Genomic DNA, 25642 nt, shown 5'->3' with positions numbered 1-25642 from the left:
CTCTCCAGACCAGACACAGATGTCTGGCTGGGCTGAGGACACATTCATGGTCATGAACCTTTTGCAGATAACAGACGAGATATTCACTGAGCCGGATATTACTGGTGGCCTCTCTTAGACACAAAGGCTAGAGACGGTACGGTGCCCCTGCTAAGCACAGGAAAGTGGGGCACGGTGAAAGAGCCAATGCAGTAGGAGGAAGAGCTGTCTGGGTTTCTCTAGGAGCATTTACATTACACTGGCTTGGGTGTGCAAACACGCCATGATGTAGGAGTCAGAGGACAACTGTGGGAGACGTTTTCTCTTTCCACCATCTGGGTCCCGGGAACCAATCTCGCAGAGTAAGGTTTGGTGGCAAGGTCCTTTGTCCAATGAGCCTTTCGCTGGCCCCACTTTTTAACAATGACAACAAAATTTGATAAGCAAATTATGCCCATCCCAAGGATACTGTTCCCCAAGAGGCCAGATGGCAGCTGCTCACCTCAGGGCTCCAGTCTGCTTTCCATGGACCACAAGTGAAAGCCACACAAACTGAGACATAGAACTGGGCCAGGCCAGGATCTTGTCTACCCAAGGGTCTGATTTCACAGGTAACTTTTCTCTGTCCCCAAACCATCACTCTTGCTACTTGTTCTAGGGCAAGCCCCCTGGATGTAGGCCACATTATTGCTTAGCAACACACCTCTGACCTGTCCAAAGCATGCTCCAAATGTAAAGAGGTGCCGTCCAAGCGAGCAACTATCTCCCTAGCCAGCCTGGCAGAAGCCCTAACCTTCATCAGGCTGTCTCCTCCAGGAGACTCCTCAGGAGGACCCACAGTTCTCTCTCCTTATTCACCATCCTGTAATCCTGCACTTACTCCTATGTTTGTTACACACACACACACACACACACACACACACACACACACACACACACACACACACACACACACACAAAACACTGAGTATTGAAAGGCTGGTTTGGCACACAAGAGACTCTCCTGCAGTTCCTGAAACCGCCTATGAATCTGAGCCCAACACTTTCTTCCCACTTATATCACTGTGGTCCTCACAATCTCCCAGACACCAACACCCCTGGCTGTTGAGGGAATCTTTCCACGCCACCTTCTCAGTAACCTCAGCTCCTGCCTCCTCATCTCTCCACTGAGGGGCCATCCAGCCCTTGCTCTCTCCATCACCTGCCTTCTTGGAGAAGTCACCTTCTTAGTTTTTGCGGTCTATTTCCCCTGTATCTTACAGTCTGCAGAGCACACCATGAATGCCACTTCTGTCTCATCACAGCCCTCTTCAATTCCTGTTCCCACCTCCCAGGAGACTAAGTATAAATTCCTCAGAGGGTTGGGGACATTCACTCCATCATGGCTGTGCACGGGTCTCTGCATTCCACTGATAAATGTGAGTTGAAGCCACTGCTAATGGCTTCTCCTCGGCTCCGGGTCTATCCATCTTTGCCAGCTTTTCTCACGAAACCAAGCGTGCGCTGTGGGGCACCTATCCAGTGACTGTGACGTAGCAGCAGCCATGCTGAGCTGTGTTCTCGAAGCTCTGAAGCTAGAAGCATGGGCGAGTCAGTCTTTTCTGAATGAGAAAGTGAGCGAGCCTCCTGCCCCCATCAGTCTAAAGCACGAACAACAGCAGCCGAGCGTGTGGTGTGCTTCCTCTGTCCTTCACACAATTACAGGCCACCTTTATAGATGAGAAAGTTACACTCAGACAGGCTGGATGCCATGACAACCCCTACACAACCTGGAGGTGCCCACACAGCCTGGTCCCAGATTAACCTCCATCCTTAAAAATGACAGAAACATTCCTTAGGGCAAAGTAGATTCTTTTACAAGAAAAAGTACAAATACACACATTCTGTTTTGTTAACTACAAGAATTCTCTCAGAAGCTGATGCCTGGTTTGAAGCCTTAAATCTGTAGCGTGTCTCCGTGCCCACATTGGCAGCTGTCTCAAGTCCTGTATGTTAATAAGGAAGCACCATTGAACCAGATAGCCTGTGCATCCTCGACTCACATGGACTAGTTTTATAGCCCAAGGCTTGCAGGCATTTCATTAATAAGGACGAGCAATGGAAAGTCCTTGTCCAGAACTCAACTTCCCAGATGTGACCAGTGGCAGTTCAATCACAGTCACAACCTTGTATCTTCACCAATCCAGGAAGTCAGGGACTGCTTTCAGCTGGTAACATCACTCTTACTACAGCAACTTTATTGAGTTTCTAACTCTCCATAAGTGAACCTTAACACATTCATAAATACTGCTTGCCTTCTGTAAGTTGTACATGTCTAGGAAATCTATGAGACCTGCACCCCAGCTCTGCTCTAATCCCATGCAACCCGTACACACCAAAACTTCTCAGTAACCATCAGCACATGTGCACCCCCACACTCACATCCTACCAGGATGCCATGTGGTGAAACAAACCCGCTCTGCATTTGAGTCATATGCAGTCTGAATGAAGCTTTACACAGCACCTCACTGGAGGGCCACAGAGGAACTCTACACCGGTGCCTCATGGGACAGCAAGCATCTGTGCTGCTGAGAGAGCAGAGAGAGCACAGCCTCCAGGCCCTTCGGGGATCTGTGACTGAGAACTGACAGTCTGTTTCAAGTCAGCACACCTGGTTACACAATGTAAAACCAAGGAATGGAGTGAGATTTGTGCTGAACTTTAAATATACTGTTTTAAAAATTATGTGCTGTCTGGTTAGTGAGACACTTATTGGTCATCATGTTGGACATTATAAAGCACATAATATAAACTGGCAAAATATACAGACCTCTATCTGCAGTCTCGTTCCTCACGAGTTTCTTTCCGATTAATACTCAATATGCTCAAGTTTCTCTAACCAAGAACACCATAAGGTTCCTTTTTAGGAGCAAGTCTGAACATTTTACTAAAATGAAATCAGGAACAGGCAGATTTATTTGAAAGATTAAAAAATGTAGGTTAAAATGATTTCAAAAGCTCATGTTGGGGTTGGGGATTTAGCTCAGTGGTAGAGCGTTTGCCTAGCAAGGGCAAGGCCCTGGGTTCGGTCCCCAGCTCCGGGGGAAAAAAAAAAAAAACAAAAAAACAAAAAAAACCTCATGTGTCTGAAAGATGCAAAGCACTAGGGATGTGAAAAACTCATCTTGGCTCAAAATGAAAAAACGAGACACCTTTTAAAAGATGAAGATTCCATCCAGTGAGGAGAACGTGTAGACCTGGAAGCGCCATCGCCTCTGAAGAGCTGCATTACTCTGCTTGTTCCTGTAATCTTAGTCTCAGGAGGCTGAGACAGGAGGATCACAGATCACCGAGCACCCTGGGGAGGGTGCTAGAAAGCAGACTGGATACACACTAAGAACTATGTCACAACAGCTCCCCACCCCAGCTCTCTGCTCGGTGGCCGGCCTCTTATACCACTGCAACCTCACGACTGATAGACCAATTAGGAATAAAACTTTAAGGTAATCATGGGAGAGACCATCCAACACCTGACAACACATACACACACTAAAATCCTTATGCTTACCTTTAATATGTTAGAAATTGCCTGTGCCAACAAGTTAAAATTTTAAAAAGGAAGATGGACAACTTGGGAACATGGGCTGGCTGTGTCTGGTCTGTCACTTGCCAGACTCACAGGTTTCATGTTTCATGTTTAATGCTGCTCACAGGCTTCCTAAGGTACCTCACCCTGTTCCGACTCCAGGAGCCTCTTCTAACAGCACTGTGTTTCCAGATCCTCTATAAAGTGGTAGAGTTTTATGTCCCCTCAGCCACTGTTTCTAGTCACCAAAAAGCATTGTCTCTGTTACTTTTCTATTGCTGTGGTTAAGATACCATGACTAACGAAACTCATAGAAGAGTTTATTTGGGGCTTACAGTTTCAGGTGAGAGTTCATGACCATCATTGAGAGAGCATGGCAGCAGGCAGGCAGGCAGGCAGGCAGGCAGGCAGGCAGGCAGGCAGGCAGGCAGGCAGGCAGGCAGGCAGGCAGGCAGGCAGGCAGGCATGGGGCTAAAGCCATAGCTAAGAGTTCCATTTTGAGAACAACCACAAGGCAGAGAAAAGGAGAGGGAAAATGGGAGAGGGCCGAGGAGAGGAAAAAAGAGGGAAGGGGAGGGGAAGAGGGAGGAAGAGGGAGAAGAACACACTAACTGGGAATGGTGTGGACTTTTGAAAACCCGAAACCTATCCTCACTGACATACCTACACCAATAAGGCCATGCCTCCTAATCCTTCCCAAAGGGTTCCATCAACCGGAAACCAGGCATTCAGACATATGGGTCTACGAGGACATTCTCACTCAAACTGCCACAATCATGAATGGTCTTGTGATTTCTATGAATGGGCCAAATGCATCCAAAAGAGAAATTCAGAAAAAGCACAATTTGGCAGTCAAAAAGACCAGCTCTGTTGTCAGGCTGGGTTGTGATTTTAGCTCCATCACAGATCACTGAGGGTCTCTCAGTCACTCTGGTGCAAAGACTATGCTCTCTCAGATGAATTTGTTTCCTCTAATTTTTTTTTTTTTTTGGGAGGAGAGGCTGACACCAGGTCTTATGACGTCTAGAATAACTTTGAATTTCTAATCCTCCTGTCTCCTCCTAAGGCTACAAGAATAAGCTACACCACCAGTGTTTCCTTGAACTTAAATTTCTTTTTTCTTTCTTTCTTTCTTTCATATATATATATACACACCTATATACACACACACACTGTAGCTTTCATATATATATACACACACAAACACACTGTAGCTGTCTTCAGAAACATAAGAAGAGGGCATCCGATCTCATTACAGATGGTTGTGAGCCACCATGTGGTTACTGAGATTTGAACTCAGGACCTTTGGAAGAGCAATCAGCGCTCTTAACCACTGAGCCATCTCTCCAGCCCCTTAAATTTCTAAATAGCATACAGAATGTTTTACCAGATCACCTTTTTAAACTAAAAGATAAGGTGGCAAATCTCACAGTCTCTTTCCTCATCTCACCATGAAATCCATATCTGATAGATTCCATAAATAAGGATCAAATGAGGCCAATATTTCCAGCAGGGGAGGAACCAGCTGTTCGGGATGCCACTTGACATGCATCACTGTTCTAGTGCAGCAGATTAAACACTCAGTCACCAGCAAGAGGTGGCATCAAGGTAAGAACCAAATCTTCCTCCTGTCTCTTTTGGTCAGAAGGAAACTCTGCCCATTTTGTGGAAAAGGTCAGCTAATCTACCCGGTAGTCTCTGGGAAGAAAATTCTACAAACACGGCCCGTGGAGACCGAAGCCAAAAGCTGCCCCTAGGTAGAGCAAGGGCAGCTTGCCTAGGTATCTTTGCTCTGTTTACCTCCAGCTTGTATTATCAAAGCTGCTTTCAGAAACATGGATCTTAACAGACAGAAATCCCAAAGAGAATAGTTAGCGCACTATTAACAATGTTATCTTCAGAAATAAGACTTCAGGGTTCTGCTTCCGGCAAACACAAGCCCTGCCAGCCAATGTCCACCCAGGTGACAGACTGAGGGACCTTGCTGGAATAAACACACACTGCCAGCAAAATACACTAGAGAACAAAATAACTAATCTCTAAAGGACAAGTGTGTCAATAAAATTAGGTCATGTTTTCCTTCCTTCCTGTTAAGTCAGAAAGGACATTACCAAGAAACACATGATAGGAATTTATTTTGGCTTTGAATGAACTATTCCTTGCCCATTCCCAGTTAAATCTCTATCTTCTTGGCTCTACAATCTCAGGCATTTTAATTAATTGAAAACAACAACCAAAACAAGTATTCAGCCTTCACTGCTCAAGGCAGATTCCAGAGACCGTGAGTATGAAGACTCTGGTACTATGAGTGCAGCAGAGGCTACAAGACTGAGAAGTAAGACGTGCACTTCGTAGGGCAAAGGGGTTCATACAACAGGAAACTAGCAAAGAGGCCACAATACTCTGGAACACGTGCTGAGCCTCAGAGCAGTAATGTACACAACACACTTCATCCTTTCTCATATCTAAAACCCAGTGACGTCACCTAATGAAATGCCAAAAAAAAACCAAGCTGTAACTTTAGTCTTTTCCCTGGACATAGTTCCACTTGCAGGGATGAGACAGGAGCCAGAGGCTCACCTGAAGGAAGAGAAAAATCACTTGAACCCAGTATTTTGGGTTAGCCAAGGAATCCAGTCCTTTTTACACAAGCATCCTCTTTAAAAACAAAAAAGTCAAGATGGGAGAAACATGGACACAGTGCCCACTGCTGCAGATTACACAGGTGAGTTTCCTGCATTTGGGAATTGTGGGGATCAGCACACCGGGTGCAACGGATGGCCCTCACTCTGGGAAACCGCCTTGTGACTCCCCTGCCAGGCTGTTAATAAACATTCATTTCCTAACCATCACTGATTTACAGACTTAACTGGATCACCTTCACTTTTTGCTCGCTTTGTTAAGGCTTCTAACTCCCAGATGCCGATTGTATTTGTATTAAAATGAAATTTACCTAATAAGAAACTAATTTTTAAAGTACTGCATTATAATTTATAATAGTGAATTTAAAAATTACAGAATCATGAGGCTGGAGAGATGGTTCAGCAGTTTGGACCACTAACTACTCTTCCAAAGGTCTTAAATTCAATTCCCAGCACCCACATGGTGGCTCACAGCCATCTGTAATGGGATCTGATGCCCTCTTCTGGTGTGTCTGAGGACAGCCACAGTGTACTCACATACACAAAATAAATAAATTGTTAAAAAAATAAGAATCACAGAGGAGGGGCATGTGGTCACCCAATACTGACAGAGGAGCACTAATAGAGCTTGTATTTGTTCATATAAACATGGAGCTGCTCCACTTAACTGCAGTTCCCAGGATGGTCAGTCATAATTTATAGGGATCACTTTCAAGAGGAGGAAGAGTCTTGGAAGGCAGTTTAACAGTTTCTGGTGCTGGCCCTCACATATAGGGCTGTGCTGCTCAGTTACATACTCAAGTCCTGTGAAGCTCATGGATTAGACTCAGTCTGAGTACGGAGATGAGCGATGGAAGCACCATCACTTCCAACTTCATTAGCTTCTGCCTTGGACATCAGAACTCTGAAGAACAGGGGAAATCACCCGTCTAACAGATGGGCCCCAGCCAGCAGGGCCGAGGCCTCATCCTCTCTCCTCCTAAGCCGTCTGATCCCTGTTGGATGAATGTGTGCTTATTTGGGTCTAAGTGCATCTGTGTTTCCACACCCACTCCTTTCATTCTTATAACTAGTCTACTACACTCTTCCACTAATGTCTCCCTAGCTAGAATCCACTGACCAAAAGAAAGGAAGACAGAAACTGAGAACGCTAGCCACAAAATACCACCAGCACCCGATATGCTGGTGCTGTCACACAAGTGATGATGGCTACTGCTTTTGCTTTACACTGAGATATCAGCTGGGCCACCAGGCCTGGCTTCTTCTCTTTCTCCTTCCTTCACCCTCCCTGCTGCTGTCGTACTGAGGACTGACTAGGTAGGGCTATACCACTGAGCTAGAACCCCATACCCCATTTTCAGCTTGAAGCTCTAAAATTTAAAAAGTAAACATCTCCTTAAAAAGGCTTTTAAGGGGCTGGGGATTTAGCTCAGGGGTAGGGCGCTTACCAAGGAAGCGAAAGGCCCTGGGTTCGGCCCCAAGCTCCAAAAAAAAAAAACCAAAAAAAAAAAAAAAAAAAAGGCTTTTATATATCAACAAAACAATCTCAGTTTTCCAAGAACATGCAAAACTATTAAGCAGCAATCAGTTAGAGATCTTAATTTTCTTTTATTTATACATGTTTAAATTTTTTCTACAACTTATATATAGCTATGTTATTTAGTTTTGTGTCACTGTATCTTATTCTGATTACTACCGGGGTTTGGATTTGCAGTATAAAAAAAGTTGGTTTTTTTTTTTTTTTTTTTTTTTTTTTTTTTTGAGCTGGGGACTGAACCCAGGGCCTTGTGGTTGCTAAGCAAGCCACCCACTCAGCTAATTCCCAACCCCTTTAAAAAAGTTTTAAATGGTAACTTTTAGGCTTATAACTTATAAGAGAATCCTGAGAGATCCTTATAGAAAATTTCTTTTTGCCAATTCCATTCTCCCTTTGGAAGGCTTCTTTCCAATGTGCTGGTGCTGTGACAAAATATATGAAGTGCCACATATCGAGTACACCGCAATGGTCTCACCACCTTCCACTCAGCCAAGAGGGTCCGCTACAGTCCTGGACGGTCAGTGTGGTTTGGAACAAATAACATACACTGGTCTCAGTTAACCTGGGAGTTTAGGCTCATGTAGACTATAGGAACGTGGGGCCTACAAGCTGCTATTTTCCTGTAGGACAGGAGAACCAGAGGGACTAAGTACCAACAAATCCCCTACACTGGAACAGCTTTCTACCCCAAGAGGCAGAGGGGAGCAGACTCCAGATACACTGAGTTGGTAGTTGAAGCTTACCTTTGTGGCCGTGGTCTTCACCCCATGAATTCTCTACTCTCCATTTCACAAATACACCTTCCTGGTCATCCTGCCAGAAAGCAGACAACAGTGAACATCTGAAACAAGGTTCTCCCAGCTGAGCTGTCGTGTCAGTTAAGTCACCTCAGGCTGCTCGGAACGCTGAGCACAGCCATATATTTCCTATCACCAGAAGACATCCAATATTAGTGCAATTTCAATCTGTTGGCGTTAAAATGCAATGAAACAAAAACCAGTACCTCCTTTCTAAAAAGACCTATCTGTTATGTATATGTGTGTCTATGTGCATATGTGGGTGTGAGACCCTCTGGAGCTGGAGTTACAAGCAGGTAGAGAGTTTCTGTGTCCCTTGACCATGATGCTGGGACACAAATCTGGTCCTCTGAAGCTCGCTTAACCACGGAGCCATCCCCAGCCCTGCTAGCTACCTTGCTTTCCTACCCTAAGCAGAGAAGAATAAGCACATAGGGTTGGTTGGAGGCTCAGTGGTAAAGTGCTTGACACTCAAGCCAGACAGACTCAGTTGGATCCCTGAAACCAGGTAAAAGTGGATGGTGAGAACCAACTCCTCAAGTCACAAAGCTGTCCCCAGGACTCGAATTCTTTGAAAAAGCATCCCAATGCATTAATTTAAGGAATGATCCTAAGATCTGGTCAAAGTTTTTAAAAAGCAAAACAAAAATATTTTCATCATGATATCTAGTTTTCTAATTAGGGAAACTAAGTAATGATATCCTCAAGTGTGTTCTTTTACAGATTCAGTTACATAAATAATAAATATAAGGTAAGAGACTGAGTGGCAAAGAAAAGCAAAAGGAGGGGCTGGAGAGATGGCTCAGTGGTTAAGAGCACTGACTGCGCTTCCAGAGGTCCTGAGTTCAATTCCCAGCAACCACAAGGTGGCTCACAACCATCTGTCAGGGATCTGATGCCCTCTTCTGGTGGGTCTGAAGACAGGGACAGTGTACTTAATAAATAAAACAAATAAATAAATTTAAAAAAAAAAAAGAAAAGAAAAGCAAAAGGAGCAATTCCTAAACAAAGCCCAGTCCTCGCAACTGTCCGTCCTCTTCTGCCTTCATTATTAAGCTCAGCTTTCACTCTCGAAGGGACATGACATTCACATAACCCTCATTCAGTCTTTATTAGACACACAGACAGAGAGGGACAAAAGGCAGGCTCTATTTGGGAAAAATGCTTTTCTGTAGCATGAGAAAGGCACCGACCCTTGCTCCATCTGCCAATGATTTCATCTGTCAGCCCCGCTGCCGCGTCACTGCCTGATGAGTGATGTCCACGTGGGACTCGGTTTCCTCTGGCTTTGCTCACCCCAGCACTACTCTTAGTAAGTTTCTTAGATCTTGGATTTAGGCAACAGATAAACCCGTAGGAATCAAACGCCTGAACTATCCATGCTGAGCGCAGCTTACTAAACGTCTCCTTCTGCTCTTTACCCCACTCACAGCAACCCCTCTTTACTTCCTCTGAGACGTCACTGTGAGAGCCGGGTCTGTTCCCTTGTCAGTAAAGGTCTGAATGTTTGCTGTCCTCTTCATCTTACCAATGGATTTCTGAGGGACATAGATCAAGTTGTCCTCTAGATCACATGCCATCTCAGAGTGATAGACAATCCTGCTTCATAGAGACTCCATGAAATCAGCAACATGGAAGGGCATTAGAGAAATAGAAAATTCTTTTTTTTTTTTTCTGAGATAAGGTCTGGCTTTGAATTCCTGGCAATCTTCCTGCCTCTGTCTCTTGAATGTTAGAATTATAGGTGTGAGTGACAGTGTTTGGCAAATGTTTTCTTTCTTTTTTATGTGTAGGAATGTATTGCTGTATGCATGTCTCTTCTGAATGCTTTCTCAATCTACAAAGGCCACAGCAATTGTATTACACATACTTGTCTGTATCTTGGTGTGGGGATCTCTCTAGCTATACAGCTGAGAAGATGGAATGGTGAAGGAAACAGCTCCCTGGCTGTAAGAGCTCACCTCTGCATCTATTTAGGAAAAGTACATGAGGGTCAGGAATGAGCACAGACTACCAAGTTGGTACAGGGTGCTTCATACATGACACTGCATTTGAACTCACATAAAACTCAGAGCATCTCAGAGGCTGGCTACTTAAAGACCAAACTGTGTAATTTGTATAAATGTAAATAACCCTGTAAGATAAGGTTTTGGTTTTGGACTCTTCTGCTTTGAAGCAGAATCCTGAATGACTGTCATTCAGTCGTGCTGTCTTAGGCTCCCATAGCTGGGGCTGCAGGAGTGTACTCTATAACCAGCTCACATCTAGATGTGACTGAGAGAGCACAAGGTTCTGGAGCACTGTGAGGAGAGAGAAGCGTCTTCACATGAAGTGATCAGAAAGGACAGGAGGAAAGTATACAATGAAACTCCATTCCACTCTCAGTTTTGCCTAGAAAGCACACAAAATAATTCAAAAAAATACTTCAGAAATACCAGGACTTCTAGGAGGACAATTAAGAAAGTCTGGCATAGCAATATACCAGATATTTATAAATGCTTTAATTATCAAAAATCTAGTGGGCCGCATAAAAACAACGAAATATTTCCTAAAATAATTTAGGTAAGGTAGTTAGCCGTGGGTTGCCTTTCTGATGATGGTGCTGTCGAGAGAACATGTCTGGCTCACGAGGGTGAAGAACTAATGCAGTTCTAGTCTTCTCTCCTGTGCTTCCTGACAGTTTTACAGCCTAGAATGGGTGCCTAACTGTAAAAGGGTCAAGAAAGAACAGAGCCATCATTCACACAGGACTTAAAGAATCGGCATCCCAGTGTGTAAAATCCAGTGGCGGGCATGGAGGTCATAGATTAGTGAGTATGACAGTAACTCATGACTCTAAGTGACCGCGCAAAGGTGAGTGTGAACAAGGCATCGAGATGCAGACACTTCTATTTCTTAGAAGACATCTTTTCCTAGGATCCTTCACTAATCTATCAAATTACAAAAAAGAAGCTACCTCTTTGTTCCTTGCCCACCGAAACCTCGTCCTCACAGTGTATATTGTCTTTACTACCACTAAGCAAGTAGCTGAACACCAAGTGATACAGGAACTACATCTTCCTTGGAGGCTAATGTTCGACAGGAATCAAATATAGTAACTGTGGCTCTGCTGGACGGACAGTCTGCAGGAGAGTGTGGATCCACCTGCCCATCAATGGACCCATTAGCGACACGCTGGGGAGCCTACCTTCTCTGAGACAGCAGTGAAGGTCATGGCGTGGGTCATGAGTGACTCACCAAAAGCCAACCTCTCAGCTTTGTTCATGTTCTTCAAAGAGACACCGAACACTAACTCGTGATCATAGCTGTAAAAGAGGGAGAGGGTGAATGAAGAGAGTTCATCCTGACTATGTGCGGACACTGAGCTCTGCACAGACCATCTCAGTGAGCTCCACGCCTTACACCTCACTACACTGTGCAGGACAATACAAAAGCATTAAATATAAAACCTCAAAAGTAAATACTGGCTGATTTGTACTGTTTTTTTCTTTTGTTTTTGATTTTGGTTTGTTTGAGACAGGCTCTCTCTACATAGCTCTAACTGTCCTGGAATGCACTATGTGGACCAGGCTGCCCTCTTTTAAGCAATCCGCTTGCCTCTGCCTCCTGAGTGCTGGGATTAAAGATGTGCATTACCACAATGGGCAAGAAAATTACCTTTTAAAAATGAAAATGCTGGGCTGGAGAGTTGGCTCAGTGGTTAAGAGCACTGACTGCTCTTCCAGAGGTCCTGAGTTCAAATCCCAGCAACCACATGGTGGCTCACAACCATCTATAATGGGATGCCCTATTCTGGTGTGTCTGAACACAGTGACAGTGTACTTATAGTTAATAAATAAATAAATAAGTAAATAAGTAAAAATCATTTTAAAAATGAAAATGCTTTTGCAGTAACTTCTTATAATGGTCTCTTTCAAGTTTGTAGACCCTCACAGTTTCTGAATCAAATTACTGACTGTATATGTCTGTATTCATTCACTCATTCATAGGCAATGTGGTGTATAGCCCAGGCTGGCACTGAACTCGCTGTATAGCCACTGACTTGCAACCTTGATCATCCTGTCTCCACTCTCCTTTTCAAATATAAAACCAAAAAGTTTCACCATTAATGTTTTTTCTTTTTGTTAAATATCAAGACAGTATTGAACTTTTCTACTTGTCAGAATTATTTAAATCAAAAAATGACGTATTTACTTTATGATTTTTGTAAAGTCTGCATATGTGTCTATGTGAGTATACGCCCCATGTCTGCAAGTGCCCAAGGAGGTCAGAAGAGAACATCACAGCCCATGGAACTGGAGTTACAGGCAGCTGTGAGCTATCTGAAGTTAGCTGGGAACTGAATTCAGGTCCTTCCTCTGCGAGAGCAGTCAGTGCTCTTAACCATGCTGTATTTTAAATGATGTAAAATCAAGGAATCTTGTCTGATTCAGCTTAGGAATGAAGACGAAAGAGAAAGAGTTCAGGCAAATATATAACTTAGCCCAACCTGTCCTAAAGAGAATATCCATAAAGCATCAAAGGAAGAGAAGCATTTAAAGACGGATCAATAAATGGAGCGCTGGGAAGTCTCTCATTACACCCAATGTGTGCCGGGCAGCTTTCCAGGTCATCCCGTGTGTGTTCACGGCATCTTTCCCACACAAGACAGCATCTTAGGAACACCAGTGATTTCTGCTCTAGTATGATCTTGGTTTCCAGGGTTAAAGAGGTTACATGTGTGCAGTCTCTGACAGGAGTGAAAAACTCACGGATGCAGAGAAAGACCCACCCTCAGGCCCACCTCAATGTCTGGGTGGACCTGAGCAGAGGCACTTTGCCCATGAGCCCTCCCACAGCAACAACCCACAAAGAGCATCCTACTTTGAACTCTGCACTCACACATTCATGTCACTGAGGCCCAGCTTGCCATTGAAGTGCTTCCCAACATCACAGCCAAACCACACAGCCTAGAAATAGAAGAGAGTCAACATAAACCAGGGCAGTGAGAAGAAAGCAGCAGCTGTTTTAACCCCATGAGGGAGACACCGAGATATAAGCAGTACTAACCTCTCCATCTCTGATGGAGGCAGCAACCATCTTTTTCAAGAAGTCAATGGGCTGGTTGTTATACAGCGTTTTTCTCCCTCCAACCATATTGCTCAAGTAGTCTACTGTGTACAATTTATTGTACTTGTGCTGGGGCCGTGGGTCATTCACAAAACAAATCTTTTGAGATCAAGAACATGTATATTAGAGCACAAGACCAAAGATGTCAAGTAACACAACCTCTCTGCTGAATGCTTTGGCTACAACAAGCTCATCTCCTCTAACTACAAGAATAAACTCTAAAGCCACAAGGTAAATGTAATGAGTAATCCAAAGCTGGAGAAACACCGTGAAGAAGGGACTACATGTTCTAATTAGCACAAAGAACACACCTTAGAGCTTTCTGTCTTCCCTACTGGTAAAAACTGCCCCAAATTAAATCTGTCACACTGCATATAATGCCTAAGGCACCACTCTTGGAACACTGCCATAGGCCCTTCATCAAAGAGTAAGAGAGGCTCAGTTTGTAGCAATGCAGTATTCTTGAAGAGGATCAAAAAGCCCCCCCAAGGAAGCAGGGAGGTCCTGCTCGTACCCTAGGCAGATGCAGAAGAAGGAAGAACAGTGAGCAATGATGCCCTCCTTTAACAGGAGTTTCCAGAAAGGCCAGGAGATGAGGGTGCTCTAAGCCTATACAAAAATTCCAGTATACCGCCATTTTTTGTATCTGACATTGATCTGAACCTTAAATTTCCAGGAAGGAGGTTGGGGATTTGGGAATAAGCTGACTCTTGGCTTAACGTCAGAAATTCGGACGAGAAACACTGGGGAGGGACCCTAGAGTGCATACTTCTGTCAGGTGCATACCCACTTCAGGAAGCATGCACATTAACCTGGGACTCTTACACCCTTCGTGTAAACAACAGATAATTGGAAGTAGATAGCCTGCAGCTGCTGGCACCACCCACTAACCTTATCTTCCATGTTGAAGAGTGGCTTCACGTGTTCCTTGTAAAACTGCAAGGGTGTTATGGGGCCGACCTTGTGGTAGTTTTTATCTTTGTCTCGATACTCCCAGGTGAAGGTCTCTGGTGGGTTACCCAAACATATGCACACTACTCTGAATATCTGAAAGAGAGTGGGAGGGTGAGGTGAGTAAGGCTTCATTTTCCACAAGCCTGAAAAACAGGAAGACAGCATGTTTCAAACCCAGAAATTGCAAAAGAAGTCTACAACTGTACCAAGATGTGTAAGTTGCCACAGTCAACATCTAAGTTCTCAGGGACTCTGAACAACACAATCCTGAAATGTGAATATTACTGCTTAGCGATGTGCAGCAAACTACATTTCGCTAGCGAAGGAACCTGCCCACATCAAGCATGGTGGCACAGGCCTTTAATTTCAATACTTGGGAGGCAGAGGCAGGTGAATCTCTGAGTTCAAGCCTAGCCTGGTCTACAGAGTGAGTTCCAGGACAGCCAGAGGAAACAGTGAGGAGACTCTGTCTTAAGGAAAGAAAGAAATTTGTCCACGACTGATACCCAACAAAATGGAAGTTGTTACTCTGCTAATGATCTTGTATTTATTTTTTAAGATTGTATTTTTTTGTATGTGTATGTTTGCAAACTTATATACATTTGTACCACATATGTGCCTGGGGCCCAGAGAGCCCAGAAACCATCAGACCCCATGGAACTGGAGTTCAGACAGTTGTGAGCGGCCACGTGGGTGCTAGGGACTGCACCTGGGTCCTCAACAAGAGTGGCTGCGCCATCTCTCTAGCACTGCTGGTGATCGTTAAATAACAAATAGTACATTGCTTCATGGGTCTCTTCCACTCTCATTCCTTTCCCTCTACTCTTCTCTCTTTTGGGGGTTTGGGGGGTGGGATGGGGTGGCAGTACTGGGAACTGAACCAGGGTCCTATTCATATAGGTAAGTGCTCTATCTCTGAACAATATCGCCAGTCCCCAAACAACACATGTTTAAAATAGTTTACTCTAAATTATGTACATAAGTGTGTCTGCACAGGGAGGTGCGGGGACATGAGCACAGGTGCTGGAGGAGACCAGAGGCACTGGCTGGATCCCTCTGCAATTAGAGATACAGGAACTTGTTATCAGTCCCTTATGGATACTGGGAATTGGACTCAGATCTTCTGCAAAAGCAGTCCATACTCTTACGAGCCCCAAATAATGTATTCTATTAAAAATATAAGAAGACCTTTGAGTTAGCATTAATACAATTCAAAGACATGCTTGCATTATTTTCATTTTCTATAAAAAAAAGAATAAATACTATGTATAAGACTAGAGTATATAAACTATTTCCTTCTCTATCTCAAATTTCCCTGTCTTTTTTTTTTTTATCCTTTAAGAACACTGTTGTGGTGTTTTGAATAAGAATGGCCCCTACAGGATATTATATTTGAATACTTAGTCACCAGGAGAAGCACTATTTGAAAGGATTAGAAGAATTAAAAGGCGTGGCCTTGTTGGAGAAGTATGTCACTAGGAGTGGGCTTTGAGGTTTCCAAAGACCATTCCAAGTCCAAAGTCTCTCTCTGCCTATAGATCAAGATACAGATCTCAGCTACTTCTCCAGTACCCGTCTGCATACTGTCCACCATGAAGATAATGGACTTAAATCTCTGAACAGCAACCAAGCTCCCAGTTAAATACTTTCTCTTACAATAGTTGCCTTGATCATAGTGTCTCTTCACAGAAACAGAACTGTGGCCAAGACAACTATGCTAGGTCTGTCCATGTCTTTAATCCCACCATTCGAAGGCAAAAGGATCTCTGTGAGTTCAAAGCCAGCCTTGACTACATAGCAGGTTCCAGGCCAGCTAGGGCTACATACTGACACACACACACACACACACACACACACACACACACACACACACACACACACACACACACACACACACACTTTCTCTCTCTCTCACACACACACACACACCACATACACACACACACACATACTCTCTCTCACACTCACACTCACATACACACACATACTCTCTCACACTCACACACACACACATCTCTCTCACACTCACATACACACACACATACTCTCTCTCACACTCACATACACACACACACACAAATATGCCTTTTCTCTACCTATCATCACTACCCTGTTCCAGTCTCATGTCTTACTCAGCTTCACGCCTTGACCCATACACATATGCACTACTGCATTCAAGAGAAGTATTTACTATGCACGTCTATTTGTGCTAGATACTATATATACCTACTAGGTTTACTCAATTACTTTAACATTCACAGAGCTGGTGACTGGAGATCAGGATCTGAACTGAGGTCACATGCTATTAAAGTACTGCTTCTTAGCTACAAGCTAGAAAAGAGACCATTTACAGAAGGTCTACTGTGTTGTCCTATAATCTACATACTTTAGCTCTCCATCCTTTCAACAAAGATGGCAGCTGTTATTGTCATTTTAAAGTTTAAAAACCAAAGCTCTGGCAGTAAGTGGCATGCTTTAAGTTCCAGGGTTTGTACATGGCAAATCAGAACTGAATTCAGACTTGAGTTTCTGGAATGGTTTGTATGTGCTCAGCCCAGGGGGTGGCACTATTAGAAAGTGCGGCCCTATTGGAGTAGGTATGTCACTGTGGGTGTGGGCTATAAGACCCTCGTCCTAGCTGCCTGGGAGCCAGTATTCTACTAGCAGCCTTCAGATGAAGATGTAGAATTCTCTGCTCCTCCTGTACCATGCCTGCTTGAATGTCGCCATGTTCCCACCTTGGTGATAATGAACTGAACCTCTGAACCCATAAGACAGCTCCAATTAAATGTTGTCCTTGTAAGAGTGGCCTTGGTCATGGTGTCTGTTCACAGCAGTAAAACCCTAACTAAGACAGTTTCCAAAATACTAATAAATTTACCTGGTGGCTTTCTTAGTTTCATAAAACTTTTCTCCTACAGTGCAATACAAACTTTTTAAGAATGAGGACCAGAGGGGTTGGGGATTTAGCTCAGTGGTAGAGCGCTTGCCTAGGAAGCACAAGGCCCTGGGTTCGGTCCCCAGCTCGAAAAAAAGAACCGAAAAAAAAAAAAAAAAAAAAAAAAGAATGAGGACCAGAAAACTGTCCTCTGACCTTCACACCAACATCAGAGAATGCTTGCTGTACCTACGTGTATATGTGTGTGGGCAAAAGTACGTACACACACACACACACACACACACACACACACACACACACACACACACACACACACACAGGGTTAAGAAAAAGACAGAGAGCAAGGGCGTGGAGAACCATTGTTTCATGGCTGTTTTGTGTGTCCTAAGGATCTTAGCTACACTGAGCATATGACCTGGATATACCACCTCAGGGTAAATAATTTTAGAAGCACTGCTTTCTTTGAGTCACTTCCCTGCTGAAAATTCAATAAAGCTTATCTATTATTTTCCACAATAAATCCAAACTCCATGCCTTAATTTCTTTTTCTTACCTCTCTATTTCTTATGTTCAGGAAGTATGGCATGTACTACTGTTAACTATACAGCTCAAGTCACTGTTTTTAACATACACAGAAGAAGCCACCACCTAGAACAGAATGCATTAAAAAGGGTTTCCTGGATCTTTTTTAGCAAATAATTCACATAATTTCCCAAGGCAATTATCATTTGCCTCCCATTGCTGTGGTTCAATCTTGCCTACTCTTAAACTTCATACAAATGGAATCAAAAACACACTCTCTTTTGTGTCTGGTTTCCTTTTGTCAACACGCCTGTGGGCTTCGCTAACTTCCCTAAGTATAAGCAATTTGTTCTTTACTGCTGTGATCCTATTATCTTTATAGAAGAAAGTGAACTCTCAAAAGAGGGTCTGCTTGCCTTTCATCTTGCTGTTTTCCAGGACAGAAGCATGTGTTATTACTGCTGGCTGTGTGCTTTAGAAGCTGCATAGCTGAAACATCAACCACTGTCTTCTAACACTCGGCTCTCAAGCTGGTTTCTACACAGCAGAAAGGCAAGCAGCTTATAAGCAACTGTCATGAGTTACTCTAACCACAGACTATAACCTTTGCTCAGGATTCATATGGACCACATGTCATCTTGGATTAGCTAAGGCTACAGAAGGCAACTCTAGCATTCGGTCACCATGGGGACACCACCACTGAGAACTACAGTAGAGACCATGACGTGCATGTTCAACTATTAACTGCTAAAATACACGTATGTGTATGCATCAGTGAAACTGGTCTGGTCGACTCTAAGGCACGCAAAGGTGGGAAACCCACTAAGCTCTGCCCAGCAAAACAGAGCAGAAGTTTAAGACGAGGGAGTGAATTTCTGACTACTTGTAAACATAGAGGTATATGTGAACACTTTCCTCTCTAGGTCGCAGTGTACCTTAGTATATTCCGTCCCCTGAATACCTGAAGTAAAGAGTATTAAGCTACTACCTCCTCAAAGCTGCACCTGAGGCGACGCACGCACTCATCAGCAGAAATCTAGCATTGGCAAGACGGCTTGTAAGGCCTGAGGATCCCAGTTCTGTTTTTAGAACCAATATAAAGGTGGAAAGAATTAATTCCACGAAGATGTCCTCTAGCCTCCATATACACACTAGGACATGTACAAACACATCATACACACACACACACACACACACACACACACACTAAAACTGATAATAAAGTTTTAAAAACTTTTAAAGAAATCTACATTTCTGTCATCTAACTGAATTCTCTAGTGAGCCCTTTATAAGAGAGTACTCGTCACTCACCCCTTACAAATCCGAAGCTTTTTAATCAAATATGCATAATAAGGCCAAGTGCTACTCCTCTTAGATTCTAAAAAGATTCTTCAACTTAAGACATCTTACAAGACAGGTGTAGCACATGCCTTTAATCCCAGAACCAGAAGACAGAAGCAGGCCAATCTCTGAGAGTTTGAGTCCTACCTGGTCTACATCCTGAAACCCTGTCTCAGAAAAACAAACAAAAAGACGTGTGGTTTTGCTATTAAGTTGTTTGTAATGGCTATAAATTATCCAAAGTCATTTACCTTTGAACCCATCACAGTGATGTGGAAGGAACGTCTGGCTCCAGTCACTAATAGCAAATGAACTTTAATTAAGAAACATTCCAAGGTACAATCTCTGAGGCTCACGAGACTATATTTTCTTGACATACAAGAGTCTCTTCTGAAATAACACTAGTTTCAAAGATACGAAAGTAACGCTATTGAATATTCAAGTCTGCTCTCTGGTGGACAGAGCAGGAGTGTCATCTGAGTCTCACAAAACTTAACTGGCACTCATAACACAGGCGATGCACAAGAGTGAGCCAAGAGTGAGTCATGTCCCCCAGAGTATGGTCACACATTAGAATCTCCCACTGAGCCACTGGTGAGAAAGAAGCACTTGTGACTTTGGGATCCTCATTGTCCTCCTGGTCCCTGCTCTTCCCTACATTTTCTCAATGGGACACCTATGCTTTTTACATATTTTATTTGTCTATCTACTAGAAAGTAAACTCACAGAACTAGGAAGCCCTATCTCATTTGTCCAGTGTTAAATTTCCAATGCCTAGAACATGCTAAGTGCATGTACCTTGTCTGTGTCTTGTAACTGTGATTTTGGAGCCAAAGATCTAAGTCAACCTTGTTTTAAGAAAAAGTACTAATACCATCAAGAGGATGGGCTTAGGCAATGTGGGCTTTCCAAAACAATGGAAAACTAAAAGCACAAAGATAAACAGCACAGAGACCCCTGCATCTGATTCTATTTTTCCAAACCCCAACCCAATAATTATGTGGTCTTGTTGATTTTGATTTAAAAAAAAAAAAATCAATGCTTTTTAGTTATTCTTTTCAGTATTAAGTTACTGAGAAAAAACTCTCATGTCTTTGACCACTGAGATCCTTTCCCCTCGCACCTTTGGAAGAAGGCAGTCAAGAGAAGCCAGGCTGAGCATGGTGGCACATGCCTCTTGAGGCCACCTGGCTTTCAATCCCTGATTACCTTAATTGGTAATTAAGTCAGAAATTTAAACTACTCTTACTCTGGAATGTGTGATCTTCTCTACTAACCTATAACCCTCGAGGAAAGCTGAAGTTTGTATAAGAAAGATCTAATTCCTATCTCTAGTTAAATGCATCTTCTGAGGGGGCTGGAGAGTTGGCTTAACAGGTAAGAGCACTGGTTGCTCTTTGAAAAGACCGGGGTCCAATTCCCAGCAGCTCAAAACCATCTGTAACTCCAGTTCCGGGGGTCTGATGCCCTCACACACACATACATGCAGGAAGAACACCAATAAATACATCTTCTAAGGAGGCAGAGTATACATTTTGAGTCTAGTTTTGCAAAGAAATTCTATTTTAATTGGCATCTAACATGGCAAATGAATATCAGCATAAGGAAAGGGAAAAGAAAAAAAAAAAAAAACACAAAAAGCACAGGCTTCCGAACACTGGCCCTCTATTTAAAGACACACAGTGGAGAGGAGTTAATTCTCTTGCATGTGGTCATATCTGGAAGATGGAGAAGTCAGACAGGGGAGGGAAGAAGGATGTACCAGGGGAGGACAGTCAAATATTCCCAAGGTGAGAATTAGAGAACTTAAAGCCAGCCATCAGTAGACAGTGAATGGACGGAAGGCTAGACAGAGACAATAGGTCAGAGAAAACCGCTTCAGAAAGTTGGAACTGTGTAGAGGTGTCACAATCTTAGAAGCAATGGTTATTCAGGAAATCAAAAAGTCTAAGACGCAGTAAAACTCAGTTACTCTCATTGTTCTAAAGTCCAAAGCTACAATGATAATTTTGTTTTGAGATATTGTCTTACTATTTAATTTAGAGTAGCTCAAGTTTGCAATCCTCCTGCCTCAGCTTCCCAAGGAGAGAGATTACAGGTATGTACCTCAGAGCCCAGTTTGCTACAATGTTCTTAAGAAATCAATCACCGGAACTTCCTACTTTTACTGATAGAGAAACTCGGTTTAAAGGTAAAATGAACCACGGACAGTCTGACCACAGCACCTTCATAAGGATGTGAACTCTGAAGGCAGTTCAGGAGGTCAGAGTATTACCTAATGAACCTCTGTGACTAAGTAACACAGAGAGGGGACAGGAGGAAAACATTCTCTACTGTTTCCTGATGGAGAAGACAAGGGCAGGGGCTGCTTAAAAACAAAAATCAACTTCCTAGATAAGAAGACTTAAAGGCATGAAGTCTATCTTCGGACAGAGCAAAGATGTGTAAGGCACACCAGGTGCTGCTCTGGGATGTTAAGAGTTAATGAGCTTGGGCTGGAGAGGTGGCTCAGTGGTTAAGAGCACTGACTGCTCTTCCAGAGGTCCTGAGTTCAAATCCCAGCAACCACATGGTGGCTCACAACCATCTTAATGAGATCTGGTGCCCTTCTCTGGTGTGTCTGAAGACAGAGACAGTGTACTTATATATAATAAATAAATCAATCTTTAAAAAAAAAAGAGTTAATGAGCTCATGGGGTAACCAGAGAGTTTGGGGGATTGATCCAGAGAGGTGCAAGACATACATCCCATGGTGAACCCACTCAAGCAATCTATATTTTCTGTGATATGCTACATAGACTTTAAAGTTTGCAAGTCCTTCATTAGATCATATCTCTTCCCTTCCTCTCAAATCTTGGCAATTATGATGTCTCTCCTTCACATTATTTTCCCACATCCTATTCCCTATTCCTGCCCAAAGCCTTCCCTCAGATCTACAATCTTCCCTCAAGATACCATGACATCACCCTGCCTTGCCTTGCAGAGAGCTCACTGGCAAGCCCTAACAGCATCCCTTCCAGATAGAGCTGAGATGTCACTGTTCGCCATTCTCACTCGCACTAACCTTGCCCAAGCTGCTGTAAGCTCTCGCCTGTGGTTACAATTAACTTTCCATCTGGTTTCTGTATCTCCAATCTGCTCTCAAAGTACTCAGAATGAAGGTATCTCTCTATCCTTGCATGCACACATGCATGTATGCATACACACATGCGTTCCTTGTCTTATAGAACTAGAATTACAGGGTCTTATATAGCTATACTGGTCTCCACCTTGTGATTCTCCTGCTTCAGCTTCCCTAATGCTAAAATTACAGGTGTGTGCTACAGTGCCCAGCTTGAAAGTACAAATATTTTAAACAAAATACTGGGCTAAAGTCCCTAAAAGCTTCCTTACTAAGAATAAGATGCAGTGTCTTCCCCACAGCTCTGGGTCCTATACTGAACCAGTTCCCATTTTCTCTGTGATCCTTTCCACTCCATTCCACCCTCACTTTCCAGACTCAAGTCACACTGCCTTTCTGTTACTCAGAAACACCAGCTTCTTCCACCCTGGGGCGTGGGGTGTTTGTCCTTGCTCTCCCCTACCTTGCTCGCTCTTGTCATTCTTAGCCCAGCTTTGACCTTAGGAAGACCAATCTAGACAAGTAAAATACGAATCCTGGGGTTGCAGAGATTGTTAAGAGTGGCTAGAGTGCTAGCTGCACTTGCAGAGGATCTGAGCTAGGTTCCAATCACCTCCATCAAGTGGCTTACACCACCAGCATGCCTCTTATCTCATACCCTCTTCTGGTGTCCTGGGACACTGCACTCTCACACATATCTACATACATGTACACTGTTCTTTTTTTTTTTTAAAGATTTATTTATTTATTTTATGTATGTAAGTACACTGTTGCTGTCTTCAGACACACCAGAAGAGGGCATCAGATCCCATTACAGATGGTTGTGAGCCACCATGTGGTTGCTGGGGATTGAACTCAGGACCTCTGGAAGAGCAGTCAGTGCTCTTTTTTTTCTTTTTCTTTTTTTTTTTTTTTTTTTTCGGAGCTGGGGACCTTGTGCTTCTGGGCAAGCGCTCTACCGCTGACTAAATCCCCAACCCCAGTCAGTGCTCTTAACATGAGCCATCTCTCCAGCCCTACACTGTTCTTTTAATAAGCTTTAGAGGCTGGAGAGGTGGCAATGGTTAAAAGCATTTGCGCTCCTGTGGAGGACTCAACCACTATGACTCCAGTTGTAGGGATTCAATGGCCTCTTCTGACCCTGCAGGCTCCTGCAATACATGACGCACATACACACAGAGCCTCCCACTTCCTAATCTCTGGACATTCAAGACCTTAACATGCTAAGCAAATGCTATACCACTGAGCTGAATCCTCAGCTCAAAGTTTTGTTTTAAGGTTTGTTTATTTATTGCTTTTTTTAAGACAGGGTTTCTGTGTACCCCTGGCCATCCTAGAACTTACTCTGTAGACTAGGCTGGCCTCAAACTCAAAGATCTAGCTGCCTCTGTATCTGCCTCTGAGTGCTTCAATTAAAGCCATGTGCCACCACCAACTAGTAGGTTCATTTACTTTTTATTTTATGTGAATGAGTGTCTACCTACATGGACGCCTGGTGCCCAGATGTATAGGACCCCTAGAACTGGAATTACAGATGGTTATGAGCCATTATGTGGGTACTAGAAACTGACCCTGGGTCCTCTGGAAAAGCATCCAGTGCTCTTAACCATTGAGTCAACTGTCCAGTCCCACTGTTTTTAAGAACCACTGCTATAAAGTTTCCTAAGCCATCAAAATTACTTCCTGTCCCTTTTTATAGCACTGACAAGTACTAGTTTTGGTCTTTATTTAGGATTTATTTTTAACATACCACATTTTGAAAGAGAACATATTAATAATCCTGAAGGGATCTGAGGGTTAAAGAGTAAGCCCACGGAGAACACCTGTAATTGATGTGGCTACATGATTCCACAACAGATCTGCTGAATCTATCATGTCCACAAACCACCTACGCTCCTCTCTGAAAGAATGCCTTTGGCATAAACAAATTCCAAGCTATCCTGGCTTCATAATTATTACTGAAGTCATCACTGAGACTTGCCCATAAGGCTAGGTAAAACATAGGTACTAATTTGTGCCTTTAAATGAAGCTAGACTCTTCATTAACAAAGAGTAAGGTTCAATGATGAAGAGTTATAAGGGATTATAAAAAATTAAAAATCTACCACATAGATTTTCTAGTGAATGGATGGAATAAATCTTTAAGTAAACAATCTTACAAAACACCCATACCCAGAACTTGGTAAAGCAGTATCTCTGAATTTCAAGGTAGGAGTAAGAGAAGAAAACAAAACAAAACGTAAAATTATATGGCTCTAATTCTGTGTCATTCATTGTCCTCTACTAATCCTATGGTTAGGACATAAATCTTAAGACATATTATTAATTCAAGGATCATTAAAACAAATACCACAGGCCAATATGATATTTATGATCTACAAGAAGTAGTATTTGGAGGCTGGAGAGATAGCTTGGGCAGTTAAGAGCATTTGTTCTTGAGGATGACCCAGCCACCCAAATGGCAGCTCAAAACTGCCTATAACTCCAATTTGAGGAACTGATGCCTTCTTCTGACGTTGGTGGGCACTGCACTGTACTTTCTGTACTTAACATACATGCAGGCAAAAGACTCATAAAGTAAAAATAAATCTTTAAGAAAATACTATCTGAATCTTTTCCATAACCATTAGCACAATCCTTTTAAAAATGACTACATTCACTTATATATTTGTGCATACATGTGCGGAAACCAGAGGATAACTGACAGGATTCCATCTTCCCTTCCACCTGTAGATCCCAAAGACGGGTCCTCAGGCTTGGAGGCACTGATTAGTATCTGCTGAGTCACTTGCTGAACCCTGATTGTACAGTCTTCATCCCTGCTAAGTTCCCATTACCTTAATCAAATTGCAAGTTAATACAGGTTAGGATAAATGGCCTCAACAGAAAGCATCATTGGAAACAGGAAGGGAAGACATGGAACTGAATATTTGCTATGTTCGGGGCACTAGTACCTTGCATTCTGACATTTAATTCCTTATTTGACCTCCCTGTCACCTCATGCCTTCCCACCATTCCAAGGAGGGAAGTACTTTAAATCCCAAACTGAGTCTCAGGTTAGTGAGCTACCCAAGACAACAGGACATAGGTAACCAGGTCAAAATTTAAGTCTATCTAACTCTAAGTCCCGTTCCTCCTGTCCTGATCCTGTCCTTCAATAGGACATTTAGGAACAC

General features: G+C 43.2%; 1 protein-coding gene across 1 annotated transcript in view; it reads right to left on the bottom strand.

The window, feature by feature from the left end:
* The window catches only part of Blmh (bleomycin hydrolase), a 42929-nt gene that overhangs the window by 7633 nt on the left and 9654 nt on the right, over positions 1 to 25642 (bottom strand). Inside the window, exons 7-11 of the mRNA XM_032912068.1 lie at positions 14521 to 14676; positions 13570 to 13728; positions 13402 to 13469; positions 11708 to 11825; positions 8467 to 8536 (exon numbers count right to left, since the gene is read on the bottom strand). Coding sequence (XP_032767959.1) covers positions 8467 to 8536; positions 11708 to 11825; positions 13402 to 13469; positions 13570 to 13728; positions 14521 to 14676 — 571 coding nt within the window. The remainder of the gene's footprint in view (positions 1 to 8466; positions 8537 to 11707; positions 11826 to 13401; positions 13470 to 13569; positions 13729 to 14520; positions 14677 to 25642) is intronic.

The sequence above is a fragment of the Rattus rattus genome, chromosome 9 (genome assembly GCF_011064425.1).
Source record: "Rattus rattus isolate New Zealand chromosome 9, Rrattus_CSIRO_v1, whole genome shotgun sequence".
Taxonomy (NCBI): domain Eukaryota; kingdom Metazoa; phylum Chordata; class Mammalia; order Rodentia; family Muridae; genus Rattus; species Rattus rattus.
The sequence above is the reverse complement of the archived record's forward strand: the minus strand, read 5'-3'. Positions and strand labels throughout refer to the sequence as shown.